The 26,209-nt window shown below is 42.6% G+C and overlaps 1 protein-coding gene across 3 annotated transcripts; it reads right to left on the bottom strand.

Moving 5' to 3' along the window:
- Window positions 1–99: 99 nt before the first annotated feature.
- On the bottom strand, window positions 100–20,028 carry MPC1 (mitochondrial pyruvate carrier 1). Of its 3 annotated transcripts, none has more exons than XM_077998910.1 (5): window positions 19,831–20,006; window positions 18,272–18,275; window positions 1,974–2,070; window positions 1,154–1,286; window positions 100–634 (listed from the first exon to the last, which is right to left on the bottom strand). In XM_077998910.1, the coding sequence occupies exons 1-5, from the start codon at window positions 19,899–19,901 to the stop codon at window positions 610–612; spliced, it is 330 nt and encodes a 109-aa protein (XP_077855036.1). In that variant the 5' UTR covers window positions 19,902–20,006; the 3' UTR covers window positions 100–609. The 3 variants fall into 3 exon arrangements, with proteins under 3 accessions (XP_077855036.1, XP_077855035.1, NP_001247499.1); NM_001260570.1 differs by lacking the exon at window positions 18,272–18,275 and adding an exon at window positions 5,383–5,386 and having other exon boundaries at window positions 584–634; window positions 19,831–20,028; XM_077998909.1 differs by lacking the exons at window positions 18,272–18,275; window positions 19,831–20,006 and adding an exon at window positions 5,383–5,441.
- Window positions 20,029–26,209: the final 6,181 nt, after the last annotated feature.

Genomic DNA, 26,209 nt, shown 5'->3' with positions numbered 1-26,209 from the left:
ATAGTTTTCAAGGAGTTCCATTTTCACCTATAATTGTCTTTTCATATACACTGTTCTGCAGTTTCCTACGGAATGCAGCAAGATATTTAATCATACTCATTTAACAAATATTTAAATCATTTATTGCCATTAAGTTACAGCATCTCAATATACACACTGCATGGAAATACACAGATAACATTTTTAAACAGTGGGGACAAGATTTTAGGTACATGGCCAGCTGTTGGTTGTCTTGTGGTCATTAAAGACAATGTCAAGAATTAGGAGTACTTAAGTGCTGGTAGTTACAAATTTTGTTCTCTTCAGTTTTTCATTAAGTAAATTCTAATAGATAATATACATATTACTGCAGAAAAAACCATCATCAGAAATTATTAAATTAATTGCATATTTTGAGCTACTCTTTAAGGAAAGAAGTAAAATATTTAATACTTGTAAGGCAGCAGAGAGTTGGTTTAGAGACTCTCAGCTATGTCTATAAAAATAGAATGGTTAGTAAAAATAGCATTCAGTGTATTTTCCTTAGTGAGGCTATTTATAATGAAATCTGTGACTCAGCAGCAGCTGGCAATGCTGTCCCTTCAAGACCTTGTTCTTCATTTTCCATTGTTATGCAGATGCCTTTTTAGTCATCCTGGAAAGAAACAAAAAGAAAAATTCAATGAGAAACAAAATTTCAATGCCAATTGCAAGGGCTTTGGATGGCTTTAAAAAGACATTTTTACATAACATTTATTTCAACTTCCAGCTTAAAAAACAGTAATATAGGCTGGGTATCCCTCATCTGAAATGCTTAGGCCCAGACATGTTTCAGATTTTTTCAGATTTTGGAATAACTGGATTATACCAGTTGAGCATCCCTAAACTGAAAATCCAAAATCTGAAATGCTCCAATGAGCACTTCTTTTGAGTGTCATGTTGGCACTCCAAAAGTTTCATATTTTGGAGCATTTCAGATTTCTGGATTTGGGATGCTCAGCCTGTATCCTACTTCATGTTAACTTGCATGTTTTATTAAGTGGTTTCCCCAACTGCTAAAGCACATCTATACACACTCCAGTCCCCAAGTACTCCCTCAGACGAGAGTTTAGTTTCATTCACCCCAATTCCTCAAATTCCTGAAAAGAAAGTAGCTAAATTGAAATCTGCTTACTCGTATTTGATAAGCCGCCCTCCCTGGATGAGCTGGGCTACTTCATTTGTTGCGTGGCATGCAAACAGAAGCCAGTTCCGAGGCTGTACCTTGTAGGCAAATCTCATGAATGCCAAAGAATAGCAACAGAGGGCTGCCAAAAATAGCAGAGCAAAGATAATCAATAACTTAGAAACTGAGAGAGTTGATAGGACCACAGAGATGAACAGTTCCATTGCCTTGATCAAAAAAGAACCTCTTCTGCGAAAGCCTTTGACAGATAAAAGTTGTTACTTAAATGCCTGTATGAATAGGAAGCTCATAAAAAATTTTACTGTACTGCTATGCATTTTTGTTAATTATTTAAACATTTAAGGAACATATTTCAGAGCAAGAGTAGGCTGAAATTCATTCCAGCCACTTTTTCTTTTATCTTCTAGAGTTGCTTATAATCCATTCATTATCGGAAATAATTATTTATTCCCTCCACAACAGTTTTATGTTCAAATATCAGGGTTTCAAGTAAGTTTAATAACACTTTCCCCCCAAAAAGTTCACAATATAAATCATTAGAGTGACTATTAGAATGATTAAGATGACACATTCTTCAGTTGGTTGTGCTAAATCTGAAAGGCAAATAAGATGTTACTACTTCCTAGATAAATATTTCTAATTAATCTTGTTTCTTACTCACATGGAGAAGTAACACTCTTCCATGCCATCACATTCTGTATGTGACTTTCTAATAGTGACTGTAACATCTGGTGCTACAATCTTGAAATGCAAGCAGGCACTCTACTATGTTGAAAGTCCTCCCAATTATCGAAATCTGCATTCTTACCAAATGTCATCCGCCCACTGATAATCTCTGGAGACTTTTTCATGTCATTGATGGCAGCAATGGGAAGACCCCAGTTGGCTACCGGGCCCCAGAAGTGCTACAAAAAATGAGAGGAAAAGAATGAAGAGAGGAAAAAGTTAAGACAGAACTATAAATAGCTGAAATTTTCCTTACTTTAAATAACCATGTGAAACTCGTGAAAACAAATCTTCGTTTCCATTTTGCAGGTTTACTGGGTTAATTGATGGTTAACATTCAGGTATTGGATTGTCCAAGTGTTCCCATAGGAATCAGCAGTTCTTACAGGTGAGCCCAGAGCTAGAAAGGGTTTGGCAGCTTCCCAAGATCCCTACTGGTTTCCACACTACAACCAAGTCGTCTCTGATTGTCCCATTTAGAAAATTTAAAAATAAGATTAACTTCTTACACAATTCATTGTTGCTATAATTCAAACCCTGTTAGAACTATTCTCCATAATTTTTATGTTTAAATCTATCCACACTCCTTTTCCCAAATTTTCATTAGGATATTTGTTAATAATTCTTAAAATGCAGACCATAAATTGGGTACTTTTCTGAAGAAAGAAGCTTAATAAGAGAATAAATTGTTTTTCAGCTCATATGAGCTATTCTAAGTTAAAAGAACTTGGAAATCAATACCCAGGACCCCAGACACTAAGAAATTAAGATTGGAAAGTACTTTTGACATAATAGCAAAAACTTACATTAATATTAAAGAAATGAACCAATAGTTTTTCATTCTACAACTACACTCATTCAGGGATACCAAAGTGAAGTTGTCTGTGTTTGACAGCAGCCACAATCAATTTTAGAGGCTGAAATAAAACAAGGTTTGTGGCTTTTGTTCATTAAATGAAAAATTGTTTCATTAATTTAGAATTTGGAAATAATATTTCCAAATCTGAAAGAAACCACATCTTGTTGGCTAAACACTCCTTTTAGTTATCCCAACACTAAAGAGTAAAAACAGTCTTTGCTTGACTTCTGCCTATCATAATGTTTAGGTTAAATTCAGACTGTTAAATACATTTCTAGACTTTGATTCTATTATTGACGAGGGGTTAAAATACAAAAATTCCCTAAAAAGTGGTAAACCAAGGGAAATATAAGAAAAATAAATGGGAATTAGATTTGGCATAATAGAGTATTTTAAAATGTTTACTTAACTTGTAAGCCACAAGGTCATTGAAATAACTATAAAAGGTCAAAGTTCCCATATAGCCATCACAATAAGTATTTCAGGGTTTAACATGTGAGTTATAAACTCTGTAAATTAGGCACAATTGGTTTAAAGAATCTTGAGATTCTGGGCTGGCTAATTAGTCCTCTTGCGTTCAGACTAGATATTATCTAAGATACTCACTATTGCAACTTTCACTTAATTTCTTACATTTAGATGAGGTGGCTAGTGGCTCGCAAATTGGACAGCACGACTTTAGAGGAAATGTTTCTTTGAAAATGACAAGTTGGGTTGGGTGCAGTGGCTCACACCTGTAATCCCAGCACTTTGGGAGGCCAAGGCGGGTGGATCATGAGGTCAGGAGTTCAAGACTAGCCTGGCCAACATGATAAAACCCTGTGTCTACTAAAAATACAAAAATTAGCTGGGTGTTGTGGCAGGTGCCTGTAATCCCAGCTACTTGGGAGCCTGAAGCAGAGAATTGCTTGAACCTGGGAGGTAGAGGTTGCAGTGAGCCGAGATTGCACCACTGCACTCCAGCCTGGGCAACAGAGACTCTGTCCAAAAAAAAAAAAAAAAAAAAAAAAATGACAAGATGACAAGTTGGAGAGAAGTGCACTCCTGCAGAATTCTATTAACAATGACCTTTAATTTCTTATATTTAGATGAGATATGGCCAGTTTTCTTTTTTCCTTATTCCCCAGACTCTTTTAAGGGAGAGTATCTATCTCTCCCTTACCTACTTCTTTTCCTACCTGTCCTGTTATTTGGTGTCACTTCATTTTTCACCTCTCTATTATTCCATAGTGATCTTCCTTTTCTTCCTGTTTTGACCAGGCCTTTCTCCACTTGGTCTATTTTCATCTCCTTTTCCATTTACTCTCTTTCCATTCCTCTGCACTATATGGTGGTGTTGCTGTCTACTTTATCATGCATGAACCCAGGGCTGTGACAAAGCCTGAAGAGTTATTCTAAGAGGGGCATATAAACCAGTTTCTCTACCACCAGTTGTGAATGTGTCTTCTTTCATAGGTGAGGGTAAAGCAGAAATGGACAATGGAATAAATCTAAACCTAAAGTAGCCCTGGGAGATTCCTGGCTAAGTGACGGTATTAAAAGTTTAAGTGTGGGCTGGGCGTGGTGGCTCACACCTGTAATCCCAGTACTTTGGAAGGCGGAGGCAGGCGCATCATGAGGTCAAGAGTTCGAGACCAGCCTGACCAATATGGTGAAACCCCATCTCTACTAAAAATACAAAAATTAGCTGGGTGTGGTAACTCACACCTGTAATCCCAGCTACTTGGGAGGCTGAGACAGGAGAATCACTTGAACCCATGAGGCAGAGGTTGCAGCCAAGATCGTACCACTGCACTCTAGCCTGGGCAACAGAGCAAGACTCCATCTCAAAAAATAAAAATAAAAAACTAAAATAAAAAGTTTAAGTGTGATGAGTGTTAGGTTATAGGAAACAGAGTTCTGCAAGTTAAGAACTATACATACACTTATGACAGTAAATGTTGAGCTATACTGAGAATATATTAAGAAGAACACAAAAGGTAAAGACAATTTTAACACTAGTTTGCCAAAATATCTAACCTTAGAAAGTTTATAATGCATCTTTTCTATCTAGTACATGATTCTAGTTCTCTCTTCCCTTTTTTAGAATATGATTGATTTATGCTCTGTCAGATATTCAGCAATTTTGAGAAAAATAAGGAACTTTATTAAAATTCAAAAAGAAATTAACATATGTTGGATTAAACATTTTACTTCATTATAATTCTTAATTGTGCTGAAAAGAAAGTTCCAACAGAATTGCACACCACCACTTCCTGCGTGAAATCAAGCCATGGAAATGAACTCTACCCTACAGGAAAAAATCATCCCACCTTTCTTTTCCTGCTTTCTCTTTTTCTTTCTCTGTTTCCTTTCATCGTTGCCAGGCTCTACTGTGACTGTTATCAATGAAGTAATTATATGCTTGTTTCTAAAAACAGGAGTAGGGAGCAGCCCCAGGAGCATGGCTCTCACAGAGCTCATGTCTAGGCTCCCTAGGACAGGCCAGGGTGCAGTAGGCACCCTTCGCAACCTGCCAGCCATGGCGACTAGAGAGGCTCTCACAAGCAAAGGACACTAAGTCTGTTGTCCATAACTCTGTTAATGCAGAAAGTCTGCGAAAGCCTGAAATGGATGGAAATAATTTTCTTACCGTACTATTTTGTGGAGAGTCACCGAAGTTCAGACAGGAGAGACATGGGGAAAAAAAAAAAAAATCAAATGATTTTGGTCTTATTAGGTTACTGCAACCTCACACCTGTATTCAAATTTCAGTAACAGGACTACAATGTTAACAGAGTACATTCTTTCATTATTTTTAAAAGATCAAGTAATATCATTTCTAATAAGAACTTTGACTTAATGAAATTAGATCTTAATTTTATGGAAAGTAAGTGCAATCCGTAGAGCAGAACTATCCAGTAGAAATATAATGCAAGGCACAAATACAAGCCACATATGTAATTTAAAACTTCTAGAAGCCACATTAAAAAAAGTAAAAAGAAGGCCATGCACAGTGGCTTATGCCTGTAATCCCAGCACTTTGGGAGGCTAAGGCAGGAGGATTGCTTGAGGCCAGGAGTTCACTATTAATCTGGGCAACATAGTGAGACCCCATCTATACACAAATATATTTTAAAAATTAGCTGGGCATGGATGGTTTGTGCCTCCAGAGGATTGTTTGAGCCCAGGAGTTCAAGTCTGCAGTGAGGTATGATCACACCACTGTATTCCAGCCTGGGCAACAGAGCAAGACCTCGTCTGGAAAAAAAAAGAAAAAAAAAGAAAAGTAGAAAAGTAAAAAGAAACCACAGAAATTACTTGTATTAATAGTTTACTTAATCCACATGTATGCAAAAAAAATTTTAATTTCAAAATGTAACCAATAAAAACTATTCATTAGAACTTTTACATGCTTTTTCATACAATTCTTTGAACTCTAGTGTGTATTTTACACTTACAGCACATCTCAGCTTGAACTAGTCACATTTCAAGTGCTCAGTAGCCACCTGTGGCTGGTGGCTCTCAAACTGGACAGCACAGCTTTCGAGGAAATATTTCCTTAAAAGTGCCAAGTTGGAGAGAAGCATACTGCTGCAGAATTCTATTAACAATGAAACTTTCCCTTCTTCTTACTAACACATTGCATCAGAATGTGAACCCCTGGAGGAATGTATTTTTTGTTACTACTGGACTACTTAAAGTAGTGCCTGGCATTTAAATTAGAATTTAAAAAATACCTGTTGAATGAATGAATGAATAGTAAAAATGTCAGTGCTGTTTTCCAGAATGTTAAACTTAAAAATACACCAAAAACTTATATTGAGTTACTTTTATTTCTGAAATAGCAATTTCTCTTGCCAGGATATACCTGAGCTCTTCTCTTAGGGCAAAATCTCAAAGTTGAGCTACTGAAGGAGTTATTGAAATAAAATAATAAAATTGAACAGTACAGCAGGGGGAAAAATGAAATAAAATCCTTTATAAACACACGCAAGTCCAAAGAATTCTACTAGTTGTTTTGTTTTAGAGAGCACAGAGATTATAATATGTAACATGAAAATAATCGTTGATGGTGCCAATAATACAGTAGTCCCCCTTATCCTCAGAGGATGCATTCTAAGACCTCCAGTGGATGCCTGAAACCATGGATAATACGGAACCCTATATATACTATGTCTTTCTCCTATACATACATACCTATGATAATGTTTAATTTATAAATTAGGCAGAGTAAGAGATTGACAACAATTACTAATAATAAAACAGAACAATTATAACAATAAACTGACATAAAAATTTTGAGAATGTGGTCGCTTTCTCTTTCAAAATATTGTAATATTTTCTTGGACCACAACTGGCCTTAAGTGACTGAAACTACAGAAGGCGAAACTGCAGATGAGAGGGTCCTACTGTGTGCTTCAGATAGGTTATATTATGAAATGTATATCATTCATATATAATTATATATACAAATGTAATTATCCAAATTATATTTCACACCAAGTGCAAACTGACCACAATGCTTTATAGCAGAGAGATTGATAACCTTACTGGATCAGACAGCACAATCTAGCTAGAACGGTCACCTACAGCATTGCTCTCCTTAAAATACCTTTGTCAGTATCTGAACACTGGCCCTTTAGATAACTATGAATAACCAAGGGCACATTTCTTCCCTATAAAAATATTTTAAAGGATGTAGTACTTACAATGTAAAGTTTCAACTTGGACATAACTTAGTTTTTCCTTTAGGACTCTCTCCTTAAATCATACAACAGCTCAATTATACCCTATTTTACAACAGAAGACCTTAGTATAGATTACAAATGTATGAGAATAAGGGAGAATTACCTTCTGCCTTCATACCCTGCTCAATTCAAAAGTCCTACATGAATATAATCACATTAATTACTGTAAAACAATCTGAGAGTAAAGTCAGTTTAAATATGTCTGTTAAATACAAAACACTACAACTCATCATCCCTCAATTCTAAATCAGGACTTTCTAGAATGCATGAATCAATGACTCAATCAAAATATCTGAAAAGCATATTTGTGCAGAACCAAATTAGAAAAAAAAAATGCTTCCAAATATGTATTATTACCTGTTTCAAAAAAAAAAGATAAATTTATAAGCCACATATAAACTGCAATTTGGGGACAGTAATGCAAAACCATTTAGAAAATATTCTTGATTTTCTCTTTATTTGGTATGCTGCCTTTATTTTCAGTAAAAAAGCAAACAAACACAAAACTCATAGATTTTCTTGGGTTCACTTATGATTTTCAATTCTCATGGAGGAGAAACTGTATTCCAGTTAAAAACTAAGTATTCCGTTTTTTAAAAAAATAAACTTTATTTTTCAGAGAAGTTTTAGGTTCACAGTAAAATTGAACCCAAGTACCTCCCATATACACCCAGTCCCAAAACATGCACGCACTCTCCCATTATCTACATCTGCCGCCATGGTGTATTTATCATAATCACGAAACTTACATTGACACAGGATTGTTACCCAAAGTCCATATCTACATTAGGGTTCACTGTTAGTGCTGTACATCCTGTGGGTTCGGACAAACATATAATACCATGCATCCATCATTACAGTGTCTTACAGTAGTTTCACTCTCTAAAAGTCCTCTGTGCTCCACCTAAACCCTCACAACCACTGATCTTTCGACTGTCTCTGTAATTTTGCCTTTTCCAGAACGTCATGTAGTTGGAATCAGGTAGTATGCAGCCTTTTCAGACTGGTTTCTTTCATGCAGTAATATGTATTGAAGTTTCCCTCATGTCTTTTCATGGTTTCATAGCTCATGTTTTAGTGCTGAATAATATTCCATTGTCTGGATGTACCACAATTTATTTTGCCATTCACCTGCCAAAGGACATCTTGTTTGCTTCCAAGTTTCGGCAATTATGAATAAAACCTCTATAAAAATCCACGCCGGGCGCGGTGGCTCAAGCCTGTAATCCCAGCACTTTGGGAGGCCGAGACGGGCGGATCACGAGGTCAGGAGATCGAGACCACCCTGGCTGACACGGTGAAACCCCGTCTCTACTAAAAAATACAAAAAACTAGCCGGGCGAGGTGGCGGGCGCCTGTAGTCCCAGCTACTCGGGAGGCTGAGGCAGGAGAATGGCATGAACCCGGGAGGCGGAGCTTGCAGTGAGCTGAGATCCGGCCACTGCACTCCAGCCTGGGCGGCAGAGCGAGACTCCGTCTCAAAAAAATAAAAATTAAAATTAAAAATTAAAAATAAAAATCCACATGCAGGTTTTTGTGTGGACATAAGTGTTCAACTCCTAGGGGTAAGTACCAAGGAGTATGTAAGAAACTGCCAAACTGTTTTCCAAAGTGGCTGTATGATTTTGCATTCCCACCAGCAATGAATGAGAGTTCCTGTTGATTCATATCCTCATCAGCATTTGCTTTAGTCAGCGTTCTGCCTTTTGGCCTTTCTGATAGATATTTAGTGGTATCTCGTTTTAATTTGCATTTCCCTGATGACATATGATGTAGAACAGTGGTGTCCAATCTTTTGGCAGAGCATATTTTCATATGCTTATTTGCCATCTGAACACGGTGAGGTATCTGTTTAGGACTTCAGCCCATTTTTAATTGAGCTCCTTTCTTATTATTGAGTTTTGTTTTTGTGGTTTTTGCTGGCTTGTTTTGAGAGGGAGTCTTGCTCTGTTGCCCAGGATGGAGTGCAGTGGCATGATCTTGGCTGACTGCAATCTCCACCTCCCAGGTTCAAGTGATTCTCCTGCCTCAGCCTCCCAAGTAGCTGGGATTACAGGCACCCGTCACCACACCTGGCTAATTTCTGTATTTTAGTAGAGAATTAGGTAGAGGTTTCACCATGTTGGCTAGGCTGGTCTCAAACCCTTGACCTCAAGTGACCTGCCTGCCTTGGCCTCCCAAAGTGCTGGGATTACAGGCATGAGCCACCACACCTGGCCTTATCATTAAGTTCTTTGTATATTTTGGAAAAGTCCTTTATCAGTTATGTCCTCTGCACATATTTTCTCCTATCTTTTCATTCTCTTGACAGCATCTTTCACAGAGCAAAACTTTTTAATTTTTACGAAGTCCAGCTTATCAATTATTTCTGGGATCATGCCTTTGATCTTGTATCAGAAAAACTGATCATCAAACCCAAAGTAATTTAGATTTTCTCCTAAATTATCTGCTAGGAGTTTTATAGTTTGTGATGTACATTTAGGTCTGTGATCCTTTTTGAGTGAATTTTTGTAAATAGTATAAGGTTTGTGTCTACATTTGTTTCTTCTTATTTTTTTTGCAATTGCATGTCCAGTTGTTCCAGCACTATTTGTTGAAAAGACTGTCTTTGCTACATTGTTTTGCCTTTGCTCCTTTGTCAAAATTTAGTTGATTTTGTTTATGTAGGTCTACTTCTGGGCATTTCATTTTGTTCCATTGATTGATCTGTCTATTCCTTTGCCCATACCACACTGTCTGGATTACTGGGGCTCTACAGTAAGTTTTAAAGTTAGGTAATGTCAGTCCTCCAACTTTGTTCTTCTCCTCCAATACTGTGTTGGCTGTTTTCGGGTTTACTGCCCTGTCCATTTAAACTCCAAAATCTGTGTGTTGATATCCACAGAATAACGTGCTGAGACTTTAACTTTCACCTATTCACTTAACAAATGTACTTTATGGCTTCTCTTTGGCATATTCAAAGTAGTCTTGTACATCACTAGTCTTGTACTTTGGGGCCATCATTAAATAAAATAAGAGTTACTTGAACAGAAGCACTGCAATACCACGACAATTTGACAAATGAGATGGCTAAGTGACTAGGTGGCATGACTAAGTGACTAACAAGTAGGTAGCATCTACAGCATACAGATGGTGGACGAAGGAATGGTTCATGTTTCAAGAAGGACAAAGTGGGATGGCATGAGATTTCATCACGCTACTCAGAATGACACAAAATTTACAATTTATGAATTGGTTGTTCCTGGAACTTTCCACTTAGTATTTTCAGACCTTAGTTGGCCACAAGCAACTGAAACTGCAGAAAGCAAACTGTGGATAAGGTGGGTGGAGAGCTACTGTATTTCCTTTCTTCTGCTTATTTTCATTCTAATTTGCTTTTTTTGTTGTTGTTTTTTATTTTTTAGTTTTGTAAGGTGGAGGCTTAGATGATTGATTTTAGAACCTTCTTGTTTTCTAACATATGCATCCAATGCTATAATTTCTCTCTAATCACTGCTTTAACTGTATCCCACAAATTCTGACAAGTTGTGTTTGCACTTTTATTTAGTTCAAAATATTAAAAAATTTATCTTGACATTTCTTCTTTGATCCAGAGTTATTTAGAAGTGTGCTGTTTAATCTCCAAGTATCGGGGATTTTCTAGCTATCTTTCTGTTAGTGACTTCTAGTTTAATTCCAAAGCACACACCATATGATTTCTAGTCTTTTAAATTGGTAAAGATGTGTTCTATTCTCCAGAATATAATTTATCTTGGTGAGTGTTCCATGTGAGCTTGAGAAGAATGTGTATTCTGCTGCTGTTACATGTAGCAGTCTACTGAGGTTCATCATATCCAGCTATTGATTCATTGTTTTGTTGAGTTAAATTATGTCCATACTGATTTTCTGCCTGCTGGGTCTATTTATGATGGAGGGGTGAAATCTCCAATTATATTAGTGGATTCATCATTTTTTCTTGCAATTCTATCAGTTTTTGCCTCATGTGTTTTAATGCTCTAATGGTGCATACACATTAAAGATTGTTACCTGTATTAGGGCTCTCCACAGAGACAGAACTAATAGAAGATGTAGAAGATGTATAGCTATAGATACATATACACGTACATGTGTATATATGTATAATTGTTAATGGAAATTGGCTTATGCTGTTATAGAAGTAATAAGTCTCATAAGCTGGAGAATCAGTAAAGCCAGCGCTGTAACTCAGTCTGAATCCAAAGGCCTGAGAACTAGGGAAGCCAATGGTGTAACTCAGTCCGAGGCTAAAGGCCCTGAGAACCTGAAGGGCCACTGGTGTAAATCCTAGAGTTCAAAAGCCCAATAACCTAGTGTTCTGATGTCTGATGGCAGAAGAAAATGGATGTCCAAGCTCCAGAGGAGAAAGCAAATTGTCTGTTCTCTACCTTTCTGTTACTAGGGCCCTCAACAGATTGAATGATGCCCACTTACATGGGTGAGGGCACATCTTTACTCAGTCTACTGATTCAAATGCCAATCTCTTCCAGAAACACCTGCATAAACATGCCCAGAAATAATGTTTTACCATCTAGCTGGGTATCTGTTAACCCAGGAAAGCTGACACCTAAAATTAACCATTGCATATGTCTTTTTGGAGAATTTATCTCATTATCATATGTAATGTCTCTCTTTATCCCTGGTAATTTTCCTTGCTCTGAACTATGCTCCATCTATAGCTACCAATGCCTTTTCTTGATTAATGTTAACATGGTACACCTATCTCTATTTAATCTAGATGTGTATTTACACTTAAAGTGGGTTTCTTGTAGACAATGTATATTCAGTCTTATTTTTTGATCCACTCGTACAATATGTCTTTTAATTGGTACTTTTAGTCTACTGATATTCAAAGTATTGATATAGTTTTATTACTATTTACCATATTTGTTACTGTTTTCTATTTGTTGTCCTTGTTCTTTGTTCTTTTTTTGCCTTCCATTTTTTTCTGCCTTTTATGGTTTTAAATGAGCATTTTGTATGATGCTATTTTCCCTTCTTTCCAAAAATAACAATTATTATTATTATTTTTTGAGACAGTCTCGCTCTGTTGGCCATGCTGGAGTGCAGTGGCACGATCTTGGCTCACTGCAATCTCCATCTCCCAGGCTCAAGCAATTCTCCTGCCTCAGCCTCCCAAGTAGCTGGGATTACAGGCATGTGCCACCACGGCCAGCTAATTTTTATATTTTCAGTAGAGATGGGGTTTCACCATGTTGGCCAGGCTGGTCTCGAACTCCAGACCTTCGGCCAGTTATAATTATTTTGTAAAATTTTTCACTGGGTGTGGTGGATTGTAAGGACTCCCCAGCCTTGTGGAACTGTAAGTCCATTAAACCTCTTTTTCTTCCAAGTCTTGGTTATGTCTTTATAAGCAGTGTGAAAAGGGACTAAAACAGGTGGGTCTCCTGTTCCCTGTGCAGCCCTGCACAGCAGCCTCTCCAACAGGCTCTGGGGCAGCCCCAGGGTGGGTAGACTGGGTGGGGCTGCTGTGGCCCTTCACTTGGGCAGGACATCAGAGGATTTGAACACCAGCTTCCCATCACGGGTCTTGATCTTCTTCACAGCCACAGCCCTGAAGGAGCTGGTACAGCTGAAGGAGCTGGCTCCAGCCCCTGCCAGAACCAAAGCTGGAGCCCAGGCCATAGGTGAGGCCAGGGCTTGTTAAGTTCCTGTAGGCCGAGCTCAGCTCATCTGCATAGCCACTGGTGGTCTTCATATGGATACTCATGTTCTGCATCCCAGACTCCAGCCAGCTCTCCTCACCCTCCAGAGCTTCCTGTAGGTGACAATCTCGATGTCCAGGGCAAGCTTGACATTCATCAGCTCCTGGTACTCATGCAGAGGCCACACCATGTCCTTCTTGGTCTGCTGTAGGGCAGCCTCCAGCTCAGAAAGCTTGGCATTGGCATCCTTAATGGTCAGCTCCCAGTGCGGCCTGGCATCTGAGATGGTGGCCTCCAGGGAAGCCCTCTGGCCTTTAAGGCCCTCAATCTCAGCCTGGAGCCAGCTGATGTTCCGGTTCATCTTGGAGATCTCAGTCTTTGTACAACGCAGGTCATCCCATGATTCCAGGCCAGCGTCTGCAGCTTCTCATACTTGATCTGGTACATGTTCTCAGCCTTGGCCCGGCTCCGGTTGGCAGTCTCCTCATACCGGGCCTTGACCTCAGCAATGATGCTGACCACGTCCAGGGAGCAGCTGTTGTCCAAGGACAGCACCACTGATGTGTCCAAGATCTGGGACTGCAGCTCCCGGATCTCCTCTTCACAAAGCTGCCTAAGGAAGTTGATCTCATCAGTCAGCCCTTCCAGGTGAGACTCCAGCTCTACCTTGTTCACATAAGCGTCATCCACATCCTTCTTGATGAGAACAAATTCATTCTCCAGCTCTGTACGGTTATTGATCTCATTTTTGTACTTGTTCTTGAAGTTCTCTACCATCTCCTGCGTGTTGCCAAGCTCCGCCTCCAGCTTCTCCTGGCCCAGAGTGTCCAGCTGCCACAGAAGGCTGTTGAAGTCACTCTCGAACATGTTGTCCATGTTGCTCTGAGCCGTCTTCTGCTGCTGCAGGAGGCTCCACTTGGTTCCCAGCATCTTGTTCTGCTGCTCCACGAACTGCACCTTGTCGATGAAGGAGGCAAAGTTGTTGTTGAGGGTCTCAATCTGCTCCTTCTTCTGGGTGCACATGGCCTGAATGTTGGGGTCCACTTCCAGCTTAAGGTGGCTCAGCAGGTTCTGGTTAACTGTGACGACTGTGATGCCTCCCCTACTCCTGGCCCCGCCACAGCCTCCAGCCAGACCCATGCCAGCGCCCAGGCCACCCTGGAAGCTGCTGCTGCTGCCCACTCGGGAGACAATCAAAGAGCTGATGCAGGCCCTGGGCCTGCTCATGTAGGAGCAACTGCTGAAGGGCCGGGGGCCAGAGGTAAACATCCTGTAGGGCTTCTGGGTCACCCTGATGGACATGGTGGAGGCAGAAATGGAGGCAGGCAGGCTGAACGAGGAGGAGATTTGAAAAGGAGCAGAGGACCTGCTTTTAGGTCAGTCTCTAATTTTTCCAAAATTACGGTAATGTTAGCTTTCTCTGAAAGTACTGAGAGGAATTTAGGTAATTTATAACTTACTTATGTAGTACTAAAAGGATCCAACTGACAGCCTAGCATAGTATATTTCTAACATTATTCAAAGTAAAATGGGATAAAATTTTGATATATTCTAGATCATAATTCTACAGTTTGCTGAAATTTATTCTTACCAAATTTTGTCTAGTTTTCTAGTTCAAATTAAAATGAAGGAGGGTTTTAACAATTAGAATTTGTGATATTCAGCTATATTTAGCAAGCCAAAAGTCAGCTGAATGACAGTAAAGACCTTTGTGACTGGACTATCCAGATATTAAGAGACTCTTATGGCCAGTCTTGCTTCGACATTTACAGCTTCATTCAATTTCTGAAAGTCAATTATATGGCAGGGAAGTGCTCAAAGAGTCCAAGGACCAGGTGTGAAAAGCAGTTTGACAGAGAAAAGGGAGACATATGCAGGAAAACATGGAGCACAAAAATATCTAAAACCTTCTTTTCAAAACCGTTTCTACGCATTATTATTTTCCTTTAAATCCCAAGTTGACATTTCTGTTTTAGCTTCATAAGTTTGGTATCCAGAAGTTCTGAAGTTATCTGTTTGGTTCAGATATCAGCCTTCTCATGTGGCAAATGAAGCACTGGAATTTCTAAGGCCCGTTCCGACTCTAAAATTCCACAAGTTTGGGAAAGATTCCCTTTTACTCTACTGCAACTACTCACCTGGGTAGTAAGTATAAATTCTGAAAGCTTTCCTGGAGACTCAGAAGTTAAACTTAATTTAGAATACCTCATTAACTTGAGAATATTCAATGCAAACATCCCACTAACCAGATTCATAAGCATGCTAAATGATTAACTGATTTTAAAGAACTCTATGATCTAGTTTCTTCTTAAGAAAACATCCTCTGCACACATATACAAATACATATGTGTGTGTGTGGGGGGGGGGTATCCATTCACCTTTACTGTAATATACACAACTTGAGAAGAGGAATCAGTCTCTAGAATAAAGCTGCACAGACCTTGATTGAGTTAATCATTAAAATATATGTCCTACCTCAAAACTTTTTTGCTTATTCTGATTTATTCTTCTTAACCAGAAATCCAGGAAGGAGAATGAGAGAAGAGGAAAAGCAAATAAAAGCTCTCTTTCTTTATTCTGTCAATAAGAAAGGTGAGGGAATCGTTTCTTAAGAAAAAGGTATTGGAATAGAGACCCAGGAAGTTCTTGGTTCAAGATACTAATCAAGGTAAGTAAGAATAGATAGAAGAAAGTACCAAAAAGAGAGTACCAGAAATCCTGGGGATTAAACATGCAATATTAGTTACAATAAAAAATAAATTCAACACTTACTTTTGTCAAGTGCTATATACTATGTCATTAAACAGCTACCAAAGCACAAAAGCGAAACAATTTGCCCAAGCTCACAAAGCTGGAAAGCAAGAGTTGGGCTTCAAATCCATCATTCAGACTCATCACCTAGGTTTAACAGTACTATTATCACAACTAACAATTTCCAATAATTATTTAATATTATTTAATACTGAGATCCTATTTAAGTGTTCTGTTATCCCAGTAATGCCTTTTCCAGCTGTTTTTTCACACTAGGCCCAATCAAAGTCCACACATTGCCTTTGGTTCTTAGGTGTCCTAAGTGAGAGCCGGTTTCATAAACTCTTTCAGTTAAAAAAAAAAAAAAATCATCATTTAAAATACATGTGGATGGGTTGGGCATAGTGGTTCATGCCTATAATCCCAGAGCTTTGGGCCAAGATGGGAGGACTGCTTGAGGCTGGGAGTTCAAGAACAGCCTGGTCAACATAGCAAGGTCCCATCTCTACAAAAAAACAAAAAACTAACCAGGTATGATTGTGCACACCTATAGCCCTAGCTACTTGGGAGGCTGAGGCAGGAGGCTCACTTAAGCCCAGGAGTGGGTGGTTACAGTGAGCTATGATCATGCCATTGCACTCCAGCCTGGGTGACAGAGTAACACCCTGTCTCTAAATAAATAAATACACTTGGAAATTCAGTTTAGTAAGAATGTTCAATTTGATTCATAAAACATGATTGAAATAAAATTTATAATGTGTAAAATATGATTTTAAATTTATGCTGAAAAATTCAATTAATTTTTAAAATTCTAAAACAGCTTTAGTTGAGAAAACCTCTAGACCCCTTCAGAAGGCTACAAAAAGAATGTGGAGCATGCAAAGTATGTACAACAGGCAACTGATGAAGTAAAAAGAGGAAGGGATAGAACCTTGTTTCTGATTAGAAGAGAGATATAATTACGTTTTCTGCTTTATATTTTATTCTCCTTTGCTAAAGAAAAGCCGGGCTGTAAGCAAAAAGCTTGGAAGAACAAATAGGAAGTACTTCCCTCTGATATGTTCTAGGAAGAAAGGTTTCTCTTTCTAGGGGAGGAAACACTAAAATAAAAAGCTGGTCAGAGTTTTGATACCTGACCTCAAACTGGCCCTCAATCACTGTTTGGCAGACCTAGCATGAATTCCCACTGCTGCCAAGAATGGCAGGGAAAACAGGTCAGCTGAATGTTTCACACACGTGTTCACCTTTCAAAAATAATTTCAGTTCAAGATCATAGAGCTTTATAGCTCACACAAGATTTTAACTTTCTAAATAAATATAAACTTTACAAAGTGTTTTTGCTTACAAAAACAGAAGGATATAATAAAATGTAGAGTGATTTGGAGTTTCCTAGTATTTTCACATCCCTTATCCAATTTAATTTTCTTGATAACCCAAAAAGAGCATTATCATTAAACCCATTTGATGGGCAAATAAAGTCTGCTGGGATCAACTTGCTGGGGATCCTGGACCATGAGTCATTCTTCTGAATCCTAGTCTGGTGCTCTACCAGGCAACACTGTTCTGAGTAATGCAGTTCTCTTCTTTTCCTTATTTAGTCAAAGTATAATTGAATTAAATACTGGAGAAAGTACAAAAATTTAAAGCTACATAAAATTAATTTTAGAAAAGAAGGTTAGATGATATACTGAAGTATCCTTTTGAAAAGCCTGGCTCTTGGAAACCCATCTAGTAGAAGAAAATATAACACTTAGAAAAGCAGAGCTCTCTTCCTTGAAAATATATTTAACAAATTCTTCCTATGTAATAAAACTGTTAGGGCCAGGCATGGTGGCTTACACCTGTTAACCCCAGCCCTTTGGGAGGCCGAGGTGGGCGGATCACCTGAGGTCGGGAGTTTGAGACCAGCCTGACCAACATGGAAAAACCCGGTTTCTACTAAAAATACAAAATTAGCCGGGCTTGGTGGCGCATGCTTGTAATCCCAGCTACTTGGGGCTAAGGCAGGAAAATAACTTGAACCCAGGAGGCAGTGGTTTGGATGAGCCAAAGTAGCACCACTGCACTCCAGCCTGGGCATCAAGAGTGAAACTCCGTCTCAAAAAGAAAAAAGAAAACTGTTAGGTAATTATCACCATAATTTTTATATAGGTAGGTGTCAAAACTGTATTTTTAATTTTACCATCCAATGTTATCTTTAGCTGTAACTATTAGGAAGGTTCATTATACAAGATATTAGTAAAAAGCTAAAATTCAAAGCTGTAAAGAAACTTAAGTCCAAGGATTAAGAGTATATCCTCAGATTGCTACTTTGTTCACATTTTTACTACCATGAATCTGATAAATTGCTGTGCTCCACAGTACTAAATATCCATCTTAATTAATCATAGTTCGATTTAAGCATAGAAATGTCTTTTTTTTAAAGTCAGAAGTGAAGCTTCCGTTTACAAGTTTACCATACGGCAGACTCAATTATTTTCCCTACCCTAGTGCTCTATAAAAGTAGAAGTAAAAAGTATTAGCAATAAAATTCAGGATTTAAAACTTATTTATTGCTAAAATCAAGTTGTCTTCATACTATACCTTTTGGATGGTTATAACAGGATTTATTCCTCCTCAGCTTTCATCTCTTTACCTCTTGACCACACTATTAACTACTGAAAAAAAAACGCAGCTGTACACTTACCTTGGTTTTAAAATCATTCACTGAAAAACTAAAATACTCCTAAATAACCTAAAACTGCTTCAAAGTTATATTCAATATTTTGAAATAAAAGCAAGCGCCTCAAGATTAGAGGTGCAAATAAATTATAGCGTATTTTCAGGCTTTCCAACCGCGAATGCTCCTTGTTTCTAATTGGAAAGGAGTTAACAGAAAATAGAACAAGAAGAAAAAGGTACGTCCTTAGAGACACATCACTTTACTTTGGATGACAGAATTTCGTATATAAAAACATCTTAAATTGTACTTCCTCCCAAGCTTAAAGTCCTTATAATGAGAAAATCGAAAGGCGAACCCAAGGCCAGCACATTTTATTTCCGTTGTCCCAGAAGCGCGCTGGGTGCACCCGAAGCTCCGCTCCAACAGCGCCGCGCCGCGCTCTCAGCAGCGCCTCCCGCTGGCGTCTCCCCAACCCACGCCCAGGTCGCGGCCTCTAGCACACCTGGACCGATGCAGGTGACCGGCGACCCACTCCGAGGATCTGGTAGAAACCGGCCAGGAGACCACTCCCGCGCAAAGGAGCGAGCCACTGGCACCTGGCCTGGAGGGACATTCCCCCACTGCCAACCATGCTAGAGGAACCAGCCTCTGTCACCCTTGCCGGGAGAGGCGTCTCCACGGTCACCCTGCCCTGAGGGGCGCCCACTGTCACCCCTGCCGGGAGAGGCGTCCCCATTGTCACCATGTCCTGAGGGGCGCCCACTGTCACTTTCGTCCCTCCCGGTCCCCACTGCCACTCTGGCCGGGAAGGGCGTCCACTGTTATTCCTACCAGGAGAGGAGTCCCCGTTGTCACCCTGGCCAAGAGGGACGCCCACCGTCACCCGCTCCCTGAAGGGCAACCAATGTCACCCCTGCTTTCAGGGGCGCCCACTGTCACCCTGCCGGGAGAGGACACTGTCACTCACGCCCTGAGGGGCGCCCACTGTCACCCTGCCGGCAGAGGACACCCACTGTCACCCCCACCCTGAAAGGCGCCCACTGTCAACGGCTCTACGCCGTCCGCTTCGCGGCGTGGGGGTCCGGGAGGGATCTAGGTAGGGGCCCCCTGACCAGCGCACCCTCTCGCCTGGGCCCGGGCCCACCCGCTGCCCGGGGCCACCGCGTCCTCGCGGCCGCCCTTGTCGCGGACTGCACGGGTCGCAGCCTCCTGGGCGCCCCTCCGGGTTGCCGGGTCCGGCCTCCGGCGCTCGTCACCTCATGAGGTAGTCCCGGAAATCCTTGCTTCGGACATAGTCCGCCGCTTTCCGCACCAGCGCGCCAGCCATGGCTGTGCCGACACCAGACCCCGAGTGGACACCGCCGCTGCTGCCGCTTCCCAGAGCCAATGACACCCAGGCCAACCCCTCGGCGGCCGACGGCAAGCTAGCTCTGGGGCCCGCCTCACGACACCCCACCACGCCTTACGGCCGTGCCGCGCCGCCCGGCTCTCGGCCAATGACAGGGCGCAGGGCCGGAGATGGTGGCGCGGACTGGCTGGCTCGCGCCGCACACCTCCTTCCCGCCCTCTGTGGCGCACGGGGGCGGGGCCCGCTGCCGTAAAACGGCTGGGGCGGGGCTGGGGCTGACAGGCGGTTGCTAGGCTCCAGCGGCTCCCGGCCCGCGGGGGCGTGGAGGTGACATCTCTCTGGCCCGCAGGGCTGTGGGCGCCCTGCCGAGCGTCGCGCGGTCTTGGGGCCCCCTGCAGTGGGGCCCCTGCGGCGCAGCGCGCGGTGGGACTAGCTGGGTTCCCCCGGCGCCCAGGGCCTGTGTCTGCGCCGATTCCTGGCAAGGGCACCTTGGCCAGGCGGCCCGCGTCCCCCGCGCTTCCCGCATCCTCGTGGGCAGACCCGTCCCGCCAGCTGGGCCACCTGCGGTTTCCGGGCACTGGGGAGTGCACAGAGCCCCGGGCCAGCGACCGCAGCCGGGGCCCCTGGCTTCTCCCGAGCACTTTCCCCCGGACCGGTCCCTCCAGGTGGCGGACGGCACCCAGGGCCGGGGCTCCTCACCAGCGCGCCGCAGCTACGGGCTCGTGAGGGAGCCGCAGCGTTGGAGGAGGAAAGCATTTAAGAATAACACAAAGCCTTAGGCTGGAGGGAGCGTGACTGCTTACGTGTTGAAAATAAAGGTTCTATGAGTCCCACCGCGGGTGCATATTGAAAAGAAAGGGACCATTAGCACGCGACCCTCGCCTAGGTACATAAGCCGCAGCACGACTTTCGGATCACCAAGGCAGAGAAAGGAACACATTGAAGGCTTTTGCTTGCCTTTCCAGGTGGTTTCGTTTCGTTTCTAATGTGGATGATCATTTAAAATGCCTCCGGTGGCCGGGCGCGGTGACTGACCCCTGTAATCACAGCACTTTGGGAGACTGAGGCAGGTGGATCACTTGAAGTCAGGAGTTTGAGACCAGCCTGCCCAACATAGTGAAACCTCGTCTCCACTAAAAATACAAAAATTAGCCGGGCGTGGTGATGCGCGCCTGTAATCCCAGCTACTCGAGAGGCTGAGGCGCGAGAATCGGTTGAACCTGGGAGGTGGAGGTTGTAGTGAACCGAGATTGTGCCGTTGCACTCCAGCCTGGGTAACAGAGGGAAATCCTGTCTCTAAAATTAAAAAAAAAAAGAAATAAAATGCCTTTGGTGAACAGGAATTCTCAACGTTAGTGACCCGCAGTGTATTAGTGTTAATAATGGACATCCCCCTTAACCCAGCAAGCCCATCTAGGGATTTCCAAGGATAGACAAGCCAGTTTGTGTAATTTCATGTGTACAGCATTGTTTTTAGTATGGAAAGATTAGAGTTTACATATCCATCCATAGGGAGAGAGTTAAATAAATCACGGTGCATCCATTTAGTGGATTAGTATACAGCCGTTGGAACTCTATATGTGCTGATATGAAATATCTTTTTTATTTTCAAGAAAAAAAACCAGGTTCAGAATAGTGTATGAAGTATGCTACTCATTGTGCATAGGGACAAAGAAAATATATACATTCATGTTTGCAAAGATACTGGAGAAATGTTAGTAGTGGCTACCTCTAAGGATGAGCAAGAGTGACACTGACTTTTCATTGTATCTTTCTTTGTTCTTTTTGAAGTTTGTACAGTCTACATATACTAGCTATTCAAAATAAGTGGTGTTAAAGAAGAAGAAATGCCTTTGAGAATGAAAATGGTAAGCCATTAATTGAGTGGGGTTCATTTTCTGTTAGGATCGTGGTCTCTATTGGTCACAGCTGACCTTGATTGCCTCTGAAAGTGTATCTCATTACACAATGTTGCAGTCTTATAATAACACCAGGAAGGTTGTTCTGTTCCACATGAACATCCTTCATGATGGGGTTAGGAATGTACAACCTGTGAAAACTGAGGGGGTCTTGATTATTAATAATAATGTTATTAATAGCTACCTTTTGTTGAGCATTAGGCACTATTTGTACATTATTTCTCCTCCTCACATCAACCCAGAAGGTAGGTATAAGGAAACTGAGTGGCTTCTTGAATGAAGCCAAACTGCTCTGCAAGATTGGTGGAAAAGGAGACTTTCCATGTGATAACAGGTTCCTGGATCTCATAGCTGCTCTGTCTTAGCCCTTAATATTTTTCTTTCCCTCATGAATAGTGGTTCTGAAACCTGAGCTGTCAGAAGAATCCTTGGCAGATTCCTAGACCCCAGCCTCAGACTCAGAAGGTCTGGAGTTGGGGCTGAAAGCTATGTGGCTAATGAGCGCTGCAGGTGACTCTGAGGCTGCTGGTCAGGGTCCAGCACTTGGAGAAACTCTACAGAGGGCACCTGCCCCTAATGTACTGTTGCCACTGTTTTGTTTCATTTAATTTAATGTAACTTAATTTAGGAGAGCTAAGTAATTAAACATGAGGCCAAAGTACGTAAGAAAGTGGCAGTTTTTTATTTGCAAATATGCATACACTCTCGGACGAGGTTCTCTGGTCCTCTGGTGTAGGGGGCCAGGGAAGTCACGCCGGCGCTCTCGGGTGATGTTCTCCGGTCCACGAATGTGGGGGGCCGAAGAAGTCACATCGGCACTTACCGGCGGCCAACTTTTATGCCTGGGAGCTGGAAGGAGAGGAGTTTGGGGCGTGTGTGTAGGAGTGGCTTCTTGAATTTCGGTGTCCCCGGCTTGATGTCACTCTGAGCATGCTCAGTTGACTTGGTTCTTTTCCCGGGCGTGGGAAAATCTGTGATGAAGAACCCGGAAACAACAGGAACTGCTCCATCTTGTTCACCTTCCTCCATCTTGTCCCTTTTCCCTCACCCAAACAGTCCAACCTCTTATTGATTATAAGAATTTAGGGCGCCGTGGTCTGTCTGGCTGCTTCCTGCTGTTAAGGGGCGTAGTTAGGGTCTGAGGTTGGCAGTTGGGTGTAGGGATGCAGGAGCATTTGGTTGAAGGTGACTCGGGTGATCTCTTGGACCCTGGCTCGGAGAAATTTTATTAGAATGGGAGCAAGACATAACATAAGACAGAGGATTAGTATGGGAATTAGGAATGGAAGCATCTGCTGTACTACAGGCAGCAGCCATACCGGTGGTCCGGGGGTTAAGGGGGTGTTAAATTGTTGAAGCTCCTTTTTGATCTTGTTTAATGTTTGGACGTTGGTGTCAACCAGGCCTGATTCATTTACGTGGTAGCAACACTCCTCTCCTAGGAAGAGGCACGTGCCTCCTCTTTCAGCAGTAAGAAGATCTAATGCCCGTCTATTTGTGCTGCTACCTGGGCCACTGAGGTGATTTGACGTTGTAAAGAGGCTAAGCTTTCAGCTGAAGCCTCTATGGCTGCCTGGACCTGAGTGGAGAGGGTCTGTGTGGATTGAATCGAGTGGGTGAGGGCCCCTGTTCCAAGTCCTGAGGCTACTAGGGACGATGCTAGGGAAACCCCGATAATTAAGGGAAGAAAAACAGCTCGCTTTTGGATGTTATTGCTGGAGCTGAGCTGGGAAGCTAGTTCGGACAATTCTCCTTCGCTATATAGGGTTAAGCTAGGCACTAAAGATACCGGAACGCAAAGGGACTGGGTGATGGAGGTATGGTTAAGAGTTTTAGATAGAGTTTGGTTACACCAAAAGTGGCCTCCAATGGGGGCCGTCTGGGTCCTGCTGGGAGCTTGTGTGCGATCACACCATGAAGAGTTTGGAGTAGAGTAGTAAAAAGGAAGGGTTTGACTCTGTGGATTACGGTATAATGGGACTTGAGGCAAGGATGTTGCTTGAGAGGAGCTGGTAGAGTCGGTGGTGATATTGAAAGCGGCTGGATCCCTGGGACCCCCGGTGGGCTCAGGGAGTTAAAGGTGGACTATATGCAACATCTTGGTCCTCATATCCCACCGCAACCCTCCAAATAAAGAGAGTATACATGCAACAAGTACCCCTCCCTAAGAGTAAACAAGTATATCCTCCTAAGAGTGTACAGGCCCTACAAAATTTAACCTCAGTTGTAAAATCTCATGAACAGAAAATACAGAAGCTGTTAAGCCCCCCAAACCCCCTTAACAATAAGGACCCATTCTCATGGCTAACACTTATTCGCCAGGGACTTGACTTAACCCAGGCTGCTGGAGTACGGAACCTCTCCCACTGCTTCCTTTGCGCTGCGCTCGGAAAAGCTCCCTTAGTGGCAGTCCCGCTACCAACCGCTTTCCCAGCTCCCAGGCATAAAAGTCCGCCGCCAGCAGGAGCCGGCGTGCCTTCTTTGGCCCCCCACATTTGTGGACCGGAGAACATCACCCGAGAGCGCCGGCACGACTTCCCCGGCCCCCTACACCTGAGGACCAGAGAACCCCGTCCGAGAGTGTATGCATATTTGCAAATAAAAAACTGCCACTTTGTTACGTACTTTGGCCTCATGTTTAATTACTTAGCTCTCCTAAATTAAGTTACATTAAATTAAATTAAAACAGCTGGTGCTGAAACCCAACCTGGGAGGAGACCCTTCCTCAACATCCCCTAGGGGTCTGAGGAACCTCCTCCCCAGCGAACCGGCTCCCAACCCAACCAGCCACCAACACCGAACAAGTGTTCCAGCTTTCCACTGGTGCCGCTCTGAGAATTTCTTCTTCGGCGAGTACTCCCCTTTGTTAACCATCTCCGTCCGTTTCCGTGTCCTTGGCCTGGAGTCGTACGTACGCCCAAGGACGTAGCCACCCTGTGGCGCAGTGAGGTCTTCAACCTGGAGACGTCCGTCTTGAAGTTCCTCAATTCTCCGTTAGTGGCTCCAGGAGCCCCCGGTCTCTAGCAGCGGCAAAGGACGCTTTGCCACTGCGTGAGGTCGGTTTCCATTTCTGGTGGTTAAACAATGGGAACCTCACAATCCAAAATCCCTAGGAACACCCCCTTAGGGTGTCTCCTCCAAAACTTGGAAGCCTTACATTTAGCTCAAGATTTAAAATGAAAGCAGCTAATTTTCCTCTCCACTGTGGCATGGCCGCAGTATAAATTACACAACCAGTCTCAATGGCCACCAGACGGCACACTTGACTATAACATTCTATTAGATCTCTCTAATTTCTGCCAAAGGCTTGGAAAGTGGTCAGAGATTATCTATGTCCAAGGCTTTTCGGACTTGCGCTCTTGCCCAGACCTGTGCGCCCAGTGTTCAATGGCCCAGGTCTTGTTAGTTAAAACCCAGCCCTTGGCCCCCACACCACAAGCAGAGGAAGATTCTACTTCCATCTCAGACGAGGCCGATGGCGGGGCACCTCCCTCCCGACCTTCCAACCCCCGTCCCTATGCTCCTCCCACCGCCCCTCCCTCAGCCACTCCTCTTACCTCTCCCATTTCCGCCCACAGTCGCTCCGAGACCACGGTAGCGGCCCCCACTAGTCAGCCCTCTACCAGTCAGCCTGCCCCAACCCCCTCTGCCGGTCAGCCGGTCTCAACCTACCCGACTGGTCAGTCTGTTTCAACCTCCCCTGTTAGTTTGTTGCCCGCCCCCCCCCCCCCCCAGAGGTCGCCAGAGCCAAAGGACTAGTTAGAGTCCATGTCCCTTTTTCCTTGGCAGACCTTTCTAAGATTGAAAAACCGCTCAGCGATTTCTCTGCTAACCCCACCCTATATTCCAAGGAGTTTCAATACCTATGTCAGGCGTATGATCTAACCTGGCATGACTTACAGGTCATTTTGTCCTCCTCCCTTAACCCAGAGGAAAGAGAGCGTATTCTTGCAGCCGCCAGGCAACATGCAGATCAATGGCATTTAACTGACACCACTGTCCCGTTAGGAGAGATGGCTGTCCCGTCCATAGAACCAGATTGGGACTACCAACCACGCAGCCTGGCCACCATAGGAGAGATATTATGGTTCAATGTCTCTTGGCCGGTATGCAGGCAGCCTCTAACAAAGTGGTCAATTTTGATAAACTAAAGGAAATCATCCAGCACTCAGATGAGAACCCGGCTTCCTTCCTAAATCGCCTTACAGAGGCACTAGCCCAATTTACTCGGCTAGACCCCACCTCCCCAGCCGGAGCAGCTGTCCTAGCCTCCTATTTTATCTCCCAGTCAGCCTCAGATATTCAAAAAAAGCTAAAAAAGGTTGAATATAGGCCTCAAACCCCCATACAGGACTTAGTAAAATTGGT

The sequence above is a fragment of the Macaca mulatta genome, chromosome 4 (genome assembly GCF_049350105.2).
Source record: "Macaca mulatta isolate MMU2019108-1 chromosome 4, T2T-MMU8v2.0, whole genome shotgun sequence".
Classification (NCBI taxonomy): Eukaryota; Metazoa; Chordata; class Mammalia; order Primates; family Cercopithecidae; genus Macaca; species Macaca mulatta.
This window is presented reverse-complemented; position numbering and strand designations above follow the sequence as displayed.